The sequence below is a fragment of the Rutilus rutilus genome (assembly GCF_951802725.1).
Source record: "Rutilus rutilus genome assembly, chromosome: 24".
Lineage (NCBI taxonomy): Eukaryota > Metazoa > Chordata > Actinopteri > Cypriniformes > Leuciscidae > Rutilus > Rutilus rutilus.
Window position 1 is genome coordinate 9,033,839 of NC_140228.1, and position 10,130 is coordinate 9,043,968.

A 10,130-nucleotide genomic window follows, 5' to 3' on the forward strand; every position below is an offset into this window, starting at 1 on the left:
ATAAATTTTGGCACAAGTGTGTATTTTTATTGGAATTTTATTATTTCACCCCATTTCCTTTAATGAATCTATTTTACACTTACACTCAGGACAAAAATGTCCCCATTGAAACCGACAGGTAGTATTGAGCCAGTAAACAACATGCATTGTATATTTATTTAAGTATGATTTATGTGACTTCATGAGAAACTCGGGATCTCATGGTCGCCCACTGTTGCATTACATCATCATTTACCTCTCCAGGTAAAGCCCTGCCCACAATGACTTTACACTATTTGCAGAGAAGAAGTGGCTGGAGTCTTGAGCGCGAGCACACGCAAGCACACACACACACACACACACACACACACACGGTTTCAGCCAAAACAAAAACAACTAAGTTATACCCTCGCCCGCCAAATTTTCCGAAGGTTGTTGTTTTTATCCATTTATTTTATTTCTCTCTTCTCTTCCCCGTCGCTGTTTATTGATACTCTCGACGACTTTATTACTTATAGTGAGTTTTTAAATCTCCTCAGATGTTCCTGCATGTTCTCCTGGCGTGTGTTGGGATCGTGCAGTGTTATCCTAGTGGACAGGTCAGCGGATCGTGTGGATCTTTGACGCCTAGTCACGGGACTAACGTTAACGGTCAGACCAACAACTCTCCGTTCACCGTTACTGCTGGCAAGACCACCTTTAAAGAGGGAGATGAAATCACAGGTGAGGCTGTTCTTCTGCAACTGCTATGAGTTGTGTAGGACATGCTTTAGCATTTAAAAGCTTGTACAGCTTTTAGGGGATTCATATGTTGACTGTTAATGAACAGTTTATTTTATTTTGTACACCTTAATATGTGTTATAGAAAGTTGTTGTAGTTTGTAGTAGTTGAAAGTAGTTTTGATGTAGTGTACACTGTACTCTTTATAAAATAAAGAAGGAATATATAGTCTACTAGACTACTTACTAAGTATATGTATATTTAGCCTGACATTTAAAAAAAAAAATCGATATTTCAGACATTAAATAAATATTTGACCACTGAATGTTGTTTGACCAATCAGAATCAAATAAATAATACACAACATTTATAACACCTACAGTAACATTTGAATTGTTAACTTTAGTTAACTGGATTAGTTAAATCGCCTAATGCATTCACAATGGATAGCCTACTATAATTATACTATACTACACAATACTATACTATACTATTAATTAATTAATGACTGCCAATAAGGTTTTTACATGGTCTATTTTGAACTATTTTAATAATAAGATTTTTTTTTTTTGTCGTATCATAATCATACATCAGTTTATCTATGCTAGTTCAGGGTCTGTCTGTATCTAAGGAAATTCCACTGAACTGTTTCTTCTTTCTCAGTATCTCTAAGCGCACAATCAGGAGATTCTTTTAAAGGGTTTATGTTACAAGCAAATCAAGTTGGATCGATAAATCCCATTGGCACTTTTACTGTGACGGACAGTGGAGCACAGGTCATCTCCTGCGGTAGTGTGGCTGTGAGTTTTTCTACATTGTATTTTTATTACATTACTTGCTTCCATTACTAATAATCATAAACTAGTATTGGATGACATTGATGTATTTTTTGTTTTAAAAATAACAGCATTGACATTATTATATTATATTATATTATATTATATTATCCAGAATGGAGCAGTTTCTCACAATGCAAGATCTGATAAGACTTCAATGCAAGCTAAATGGACGGCCCCTACATCTGGACAGCTTGGCAATATAGAGTTCAGGTATACATTTTCCTGTGTCATTAAATGTATTGATTTATAATTTGTATGATGGTATTACTTAGTGTGATTTTTAATGGATTTTGTTTTTTTTCAGAGCAACATTTGTTAGAAGTAAAGAAATCTTTTGGGTTGGTGTCAAGAGCTCTGCTGTTGTGTATAATGGTACAGGAACAACTGCTACTGTAGCTCCGACTGTACGTTTTACACCTACACCTACAAAAACATGAAATCTAGGAATATGTCGATCTGTTCTCGAATGTTGTTTTATATTCAGCACAAATTGCTCTGTTCATTTCAGGTTCCATCAAACCCTGATTGTGGGAAAACCAAAGTCTGCTTCAGTCAGCCTAACAACTGTGACCCAACTACCAGCACATCCTGTTACTTCATGGCAGTTCAGACATCATCTAACCAATCTGAAATGACCATCGAAATGTTTGGCCAGTCTGATGGATATGTCGCCATTGGGTTTTCAGATGACCAGAGAATGGTACATGCTCTTATACTTGCTCATGAGATATCAGCAGGCCCAACTGGAATCTGCAGACCTTTTCTACTTAATTTGTCTAAAAATATTTAACAAACAAAGTGATGGGTGTGGGACTGTTATGTGTCCATACACTGTAAACATCCAAGTCGGTGTCACCATTTTGGACATATTATATTTCACCTGAAACATGAGATCTATCTGCTGAATCTTTCCGTCAGCACTGACTCATTATTGTGCAATTCTCAACAAACATCAGCAAAACCCATGTGTGATTTTGTTTTTCCAGGGACAATGAGACAACATTATGTTCATATGGGTTTAAGAAGTGTTTTGTTTGTATTTCCAGGGCAATGACGACATCTATATCTGTATAAAGAACAGCGTTGGCGTCCTCCAAGTGCAACACGCTTTTTCCACAGGAAGAGAGACTCCAAATATTCTCGAACTGGTACAGTTCGCTTCCATTCCTCTAGTGTGCCACCATTTCTAACTGTTGTTTCATATAAGATCATCACTCACATACATATTCTTCATTATTTACAGGGGAATGTGACTAATATCAAGACAGAGTTGACGAATGGAAATGTCAATTGTTCCTTTACTTCACGTAATGCCATTAGCACAGGAAGTAGAGCAACGTCCACTAGCCAGTACTTCCTCATGATTGCTTCCGGACCCTCCAATCAAGGTCAGTGGTTTATCGAGCCTGATTTAAAATGTATATGTTGTGTAAAATCAAAGATTTGAACAAAAACTGTCAAATGTAATGCAGTGTTATTTTAGTACAATACTATACTATTATAGTATTTATTAATAATCTCACTTTTATTTTATATTTTCCGTGTCACTTTTAAATGTAGTTTTCATTTTTAATAATGTTATGTGCTTTTGTAATTTTATTAGTTTTTAAATGTTTCTTTGGCTTTATTTTTATATGGTAACACTTTAATTTAGGGGTCCAATTTTCACTATTAACTAGTTGCTTATTAGCATGCATATTACTAGGATACTGGCTGTTTATTAGCACTTATAAAGCACATATTAATGACTTATTCTACATGACCTTATTCTACATCCCTAATCCTACCCAATACCTAAACGTTACAATAAGCAGCAAAAGTAATAGTTAATAGTTAGTTAATAGTGAGAATTGGACCTTACCCCTAAAGTATGACCTTTTATTTTATTTATTTTAGTAATTTCAGTAATTTAATATTTCAGTTGCCAATGCAACATTTCTAATTTTCATTTTTCATCTAATATTTATATTCTATTTTAGTTCAGCTTTAAAGAAAGGAAATTATTTTTTTTTAATTATTTTAAAACAATAACAACACTGATGTAATGCTTTCATTCTGCTTTAATATACCAAAAGGGCTAGTCCACATAAAAATGAAGATTGTCATCCTATACTCACCCTCATGTTGTTTTAAACTCAAAGGACTTTTGTTCTTCCGTGAAACACAAATCAAGATTTACGCAATGTAGGGTTTTCAGTGAATAACAAAAAATCCTCACAGAAAGCTGTCAGAAGACCGGTGCACAAAACACTTTTATACTAATCTTATCGTTCTTTTTTGAGCTTGGCTGTCTCTAGTCAACGTATGCTTTCATTGTATGCACAAGAGTGGCATAAACATCTTCTTTTGTGTTTTCTGGGAGGAAAAAAAGTCAGTGGTTTGGAACAGCATGATGGAGAGTAAATGACGAAAGCATCTTATGTCCTTTAACTGAAGAATTACTTTAATTTGTAGGTAACATCCAGTTTCACACAACCCGATACGTCAGCAGCACCAAGGCTGATTTACTGAATCCATCCCTGGTCGACACAAACAATGAACAATTCCCAGCAATCGTTAAAGCCCATGGTGAGTACATCATGAAACACTGCCATTGGATCCACATTAGAGCCTCACATCAGTGTTACTGTGGTCCTAATGCTACTGATCCGGTTCAGGTGCCCTGATGTTAATCGCCTGGATGACCACGGGCAGTATAGGGATGATGATAGCACGATATTTAAAGGGAGTTGCCAAGGGCCAAAGTTTAGGCGGTAAAGATTTCTGGTTTCTGGTAAGTCTTTATCGGTTTTATCTGTTTCTACATTGGTTTCCATATTAATCACCTACACAATCATCAACAATGCCAAGAGGCAAAAAACAGAAGTACAGCTCTCAGTATGTAAAGAGAATAGTAGATAATAAAAATGCACATTTTACCCATAATTCAAATCGCATGTATGCATTTGGCTTTTATCCAACTGCATGCAAGGTATCTTTTTTTTTTTTAAGCTCATGCATTCCCTGGGAATCAAACCCATGACCATGCGTTGTTAGCACCGTGCTCAACTCTTGGACCTATTATGCACTTTTTCAAAGTCTTGATTTTGGTGTCTACTAGAACAGGTTTTAATTTCATATTTTAAATTGTTGCAGCAGTGTTCTCTGATTGGTCACCTGGACCAGTGTGTTGTGATTGGTCAACCACATATAGCGTGTTTCGTAAATGTCACACCCATTAATTACCATAACAGCGAGTTTCAACACGGTACTACCAAAACCTGACCAGGCCTCGCCCTTTTTTTTTTTTTTTTGGTGACTTGTACATTCCCAGGAGAAAACTCAAGACTACAATCGAGTCGTTTCAGGGAGTTCAGAATCAGTGATCAAACTCCCTTTGGAGTGACTCTGTGCTTTGTGCAGACCTTTTCATACTCAAACAGCAACATTACACACTAAAGAAAGTTGAAAAGTTGAAAAAGCGTTTTAAAAAATCAGACCTTAAACTGGATCAAGTTTGTAAAAATATGGATTTTGGATTTTCATTTTTTGCTGGTTAGACTATACATGCCAAAAAAACAAAACTAAACAAGGCCAGTGTCCTGCCCATGTGGGCCCCTTTATCTAACTCGTCATCTCATTTGTAAAGTGAATTACATGTCATGTTGACATATCTGTTTCATTAGCATGACAGTGGGAAAAATTCTTTGATAAATGCTTTGTAGTAATACGTATGTGTGCAGTCAGTGCAAGCAAGATAAGATAAGAAGTTATGGTGTGTGAACATCACTTGCCATTGACAATCTTTATTGCATTATATAACGCTTAACAGTTTACAGCAATATTACTTTTATACAACCGATCTATAAATGCATAGATAATACTGAGTAACTTGCGTTTCAGCACAATATCAGCACTCTAAAATAAATGGACTGGATCTAGCTAATGTACATTCAAAACATCTGATTCGTCTATTTTAATACATTTTAATTTTGAATGCTTTCCTGTAGCTCAAACAGTAGAGTGTTGGCGCTTGCAACGCCAAGGTCATGGGTTCGATTCCCAAGGAAAGCAAGAACTGATAAGAATATAAATGTGTACTGTTAAATGCAATGAAAGTCACTTTAGATAAAAGCGTCTGCCAAATGCATAAATGCAAATGAATGTACATAGACTGGTTTTATGCATTATGTAATGCTGTTAAAAACATACAGTAAGTTTAACCAAATGATTGAAAATAACTAAATATGATTTATTTGTTGTTCCACAGGCCCACGTGTCTCTGATGGTCCTGTCGGTCATAGCCACAGCCATTGCATTTATACTGGTGTTTTCTTATGCGCAGGATTGGGCTGGGGTAAAGCAAAATAAATTGAATTTTACACACACACACACACACACATACACACAAACGTTCATTTTGTTATGTTTTTGAAAGAAGTGTCTTATGCTCTCACCAAGGATGCGTTTATTTGATTAAAAAAAAAAAATACAGTAAAAGCAGCAAAATTGTGAAATATTATTATAATTCAAAACAATTTTTCAAATGTAATTTATTTCTGTAGTACAAAGCTGAATTTTCAGCATAATTTCTCCAAGTCTTCAAGGTCACATGATCCTTCAGAAATCATTCTAATATGCTGATTTGCTGCTGAGCCAAATTGTTATAGGAATAGTGGAATATGTATATACTATAGCAACACAGCAACATGATGACAGACACTATTGTTCAATGTTCAGTAAATGAAATAATATTAAATTTGAATAATTTGCAGTAAGAACATGCAGTGAAAACACTTCCACACAGTTACAGTATATAAAATATATCCATATAAAGACATTGTGTTTTAAATTGATGTTTGAAGTGAAGTGTTTTGTGCTGACGTACTGTGATCTGTGTGTGTAGGGAGCTCATCCTGTCCTGGGCTGTTTGGTGATGATCCTCAGTCTCATTCAGCCCATAGTCGCTGCTTTCCGCTGTGAGCCGCAGGATGAGCGGTGAGAAACTTCACTTCTCTTATGCAGAAAGGACATGGAAAGGCGAGGGGTCACGCATTATTATTAATCTAATGGTTTTCTTTGCAGGAGGTTCATTTTCAACTGGGCCCATTCCTTTATTGCTTTAGCTATCAAAGCCCTCGCAGGTATGACAACAGCTTTATTATCTTCATCAACATCTTCCATTTCCTCAGATGAAAACAATATCTCTTTTTATTCTGTGACAGTTGCTGCAATTTTCACTGGTCTGCAGCTGTTTGAAGCATATCAGACGGATGGATGGATGGTGAAAGTTATGGGAGGTTTTATTACCTGGGAGGCCCTGACGTACATTCTTCAAGATCTTAACTTTCGCGCCAGGAAAAAAGGTAACGCTGCATTCGCACTGGGAAGTTACTGTAATTTGAAAGAAGCATAACACCCTTTTTATTTATTTACTTATTTTTTATACACTACACTACCTTTTAAAAGTTTGGGGTTGGTAACATTTTTTGAAAGAAGTCTCTTCTGCTCACCAAGGCTGCATTTATTGGATCAAAATTACAGTAAAAACAATAATATTGTGAAAAATTATTACAATTTCAAATAACTGTTTTCTATTTTAATATAGTTTTAAAATGTAATTTATTCCTGTGATGCAAAGCTGAATTTTCAGCATCATTACTCCAGTCTGATCAGTGTCACATGATCCTTCAGAAATCATTCTAATATGCTGATTTGATGCTCAAGAAGCATTTCTTATTATTATCAATGTTAAAAACAGTGCAATTCTTTGATGAATAGAAAGTTCAAAAACTGAAATCTTGAAATTTTGTAAATATTTTTACTGCCACTTTTGATAACTTTAATGTATCCTTGCTGAATAAAATTAATTTCTTTAAAAAAAGAAAATCTTACTGACCCCAAACTGTTTGAACAGAAGTGTATATTTATATTTGTGCATCACATTATTATTATTATAATTGATTGCCACTTTTTCTTGGAATTACGCTTTTGGAAATTATTATCTGAAAATGTATTATTTAAAAAATCCAATGCATAAAAGGTTTATTTCACCCTTGTCATTTTATTTTAGATTCTGATATTTTCAGCTGTGGATCGGTAAGTCCAACTTTAAGACATATGGGCATAGTCTCATTACAGTATATAGATAATTTAGTAGACTATATAAATAAAAGGCGATTTCATGTTTTAAAGTAATATGTTTGTTTTATTTTTGTTAGACGAAACCTGAAATAGTCCTGCTTCTGGTGTTTTTGTTGGGAAACCTGGCCTTCTTGATAGCACTTCTTGTTGGAATAGGCACTACTTAAGTACACCCAATATGCATCGGCCTTCCTCACTGGTTGAAGCAACACATTATCATTGTACAAGTATAGTTTATATATATATATATATATATATATATATATATATATATATATATATAATTATCATATGATCCCAGAAGTATCTCTACACACTTTTTTTTTCCATTTTTTAATTAATATTGCATTCTTTCTGTCCTAATACCAATTATAGATTCACCATTGTGCCTTTGAGTGTAATGAATGTAAGTGTGAGTTGCTGTTGGGAGACCGTTCTTGCAATAACTGTACTGTCAGTTGCTCACTGAGATGGAAGAACAATAGTGGAATCATCTCGGTCTCTAATTACAGAGGTCAGAAAACAAGTCATCCAAATGTGTTTTATTTTAAAACTTTACAAATGTTAATTAAAGCATTTAAGGAGAATATTTTAACTAAGGGTTTTTATATATTTGTATGTATATATAGACATTATATTGTGATTGTAAATTAAGTGTACATGTCTACAGATTACATCCACTAGATGGCAGTGTCATGACAGGTATTTTTAAACAACTATGTGACATTTTGTTGTACAGGCTATTGAAGGAATAAATACGAACTCTCTGATATATATTTCGATACATTTTTGGATTAATAATTGCTGATTTGCTCACGCTATGATGTATGAATGAATGATGAATATTAACTGAATGACTAGTTAAACTGTATGATAGAAATCAGGAAAAGATCTTTTATAAGCGTTGACAAGCCTTTTTTAAAAATTGTTTTATTGCATGTTTAATTTAATCAAATGAATTAAGTGTCTAAAGAGCACTTAAAATGATTTAAGCCTCTATTATGTGGCATATTTCTGAGTAAAACAGGATAAGAAAAAAGCAAGAAAAACAGAACTGGAAAAGATATGAAGTATATTAGGAATAAAGTGTCCTAAAAGGACTTGATGATGTCAGCAAAAATAAAGATAATTTCAGAGGTGGAGAAAGTTGTTACATAGTCATGAAAGATTATGAAAACAATTTAATTTGGAAAAACTTGCACAGATGAATCGTTTGCATTAAGAGCGGAATGTGTGTTGCTGTAAACAGTATCAATTTTGCACAATTTATGCCTTCACTTCACCTCCCTGTCTTGATAAAACATTACACAAAGAAGGGAAAGAAAACTCTTAGTTACAGTATGTGGGTGTTCATTTAGTCTTCACACACAGAGCGCTGTGGTGTTCTGGTGTTGATTTAGCAGCTTTTGTGAAGTCAGCTGGTTGGCTTTTATCTTTTACAGTGTTGTGCCTCATGGTTCTTGCTGTTTCAGCACAGGCCTCCTGGTGTTTGGCTGGTAAACGTGGAGGACAGTCGTGGCACTGAGGAAACACACAGGAAAAAAGCGCAATACTAGCAGTCTGCTGTGTGCCCGATTCACAGGCCGACTGAGTCGGGGTCAGGGGCCGTCCTTTCAACTTGCTTTGATTCAGAGTCTCCTCTTTCAAAGTCACCACAACAATATTTCATATTGGTCACTTTCTCAGTTGCAAAAAAAGTCTATTTTATGACAGTTTTGTCCAAATCAAGAAGTGATGTCATTTTCAGGTGGGACGCAGTTGCCACACCAGTGTTATTTTAGTGTTATTTGTATACTTTTATATATATATTTTTTGTAATATTTTAGCTTTAATTTTTACAGTATGTTTTAATTTGTTTAATGTTTAGTAGTTTTATTTTTGTCATTTTTATTCATTTATTTATTTCCAGTTAGTAATTTTAGTGCTTCAACTTAAACTTAAGTTTAACTTTATTAACTTAATTAAAATTTTACAATTTCCTCGTCTTCTAGCGTTATATTTAACATAATAACCTGATACAAAATCTTGCGCTTTCTGATTTTTGCGTGATGAAAATCATTTGAAATAATTTATCACTAAACAAAAAATAACGCATCTCTCAGCGAGTTAGTCGTGTTATCATTTTGTCTACCTGTCACCCGCCCTTGAAAAGCGGTGGACGTGGTTAAGTTAGGTCAGTTTTGAACTTTTGTCCACAATTTTTTCCGTAAATTTCATTAAAACGACATGACAGAATATTGACTAAATTTAAAGGGGTCATATAATGCCATTTTTGTACAAGTTATTATGATTCTTTAGGGTCTAAATGAAAAGTTTGTAATATACTTTAATTAAAAATTCTCATTAGTATTGTAAGAAAACACTCATTTTACCTGGTCAAAAACAGCTCTGTTTTCAGCACGCCATTTAAGTGCCTGCCCTGTGTCTTTAAATGATAATGAGCTTTGCCCACCCCGCCCCTCTGTTCT

General features: G+C 34.5%; 1 protein-coding gene across 1 annotated transcript; it reads left to right on the forward strand.

Annotated features, from left to right (window-relative positions):
- Window positions 1-387: 387 nt before the first annotated feature.
- On the forward strand, window positions 388-7,932 carry LOC311284323 (putative ferric-chelate reductase 1). Its single transcript, XM_084399301.1, has 16 exons — window positions 388-410; window positions 519-702; window positions 1,364-1,500; window positions 1,652-1,749; window positions 1,844-1,943; window positions 2,048-2,239; window positions 2,586-2,687; window positions 2,783-2,927; window positions 3,994-4,107; window positions 4,197-4,312; window positions 5,789-5,875; window positions 6,425-6,516; window positions 6,604-6,662; window positions 6,744-6,884; window positions 7,592-7,617; window positions 7,740-7,932. The coding sequence occupies exons 2-16, from the start codon at window positions 519-521 to the stop codon at window positions 7,827-7,829; spliced, it is 1,683 nt and encodes a 560-aa protein (XP_084255427.1). The 5' UTR covers window positions 388-410; the 3' UTR covers window positions 7,830-7,932.
- The last annotated feature ends 2,198 nt before the right edge of the window (window positions 7,933-10,130 follow it).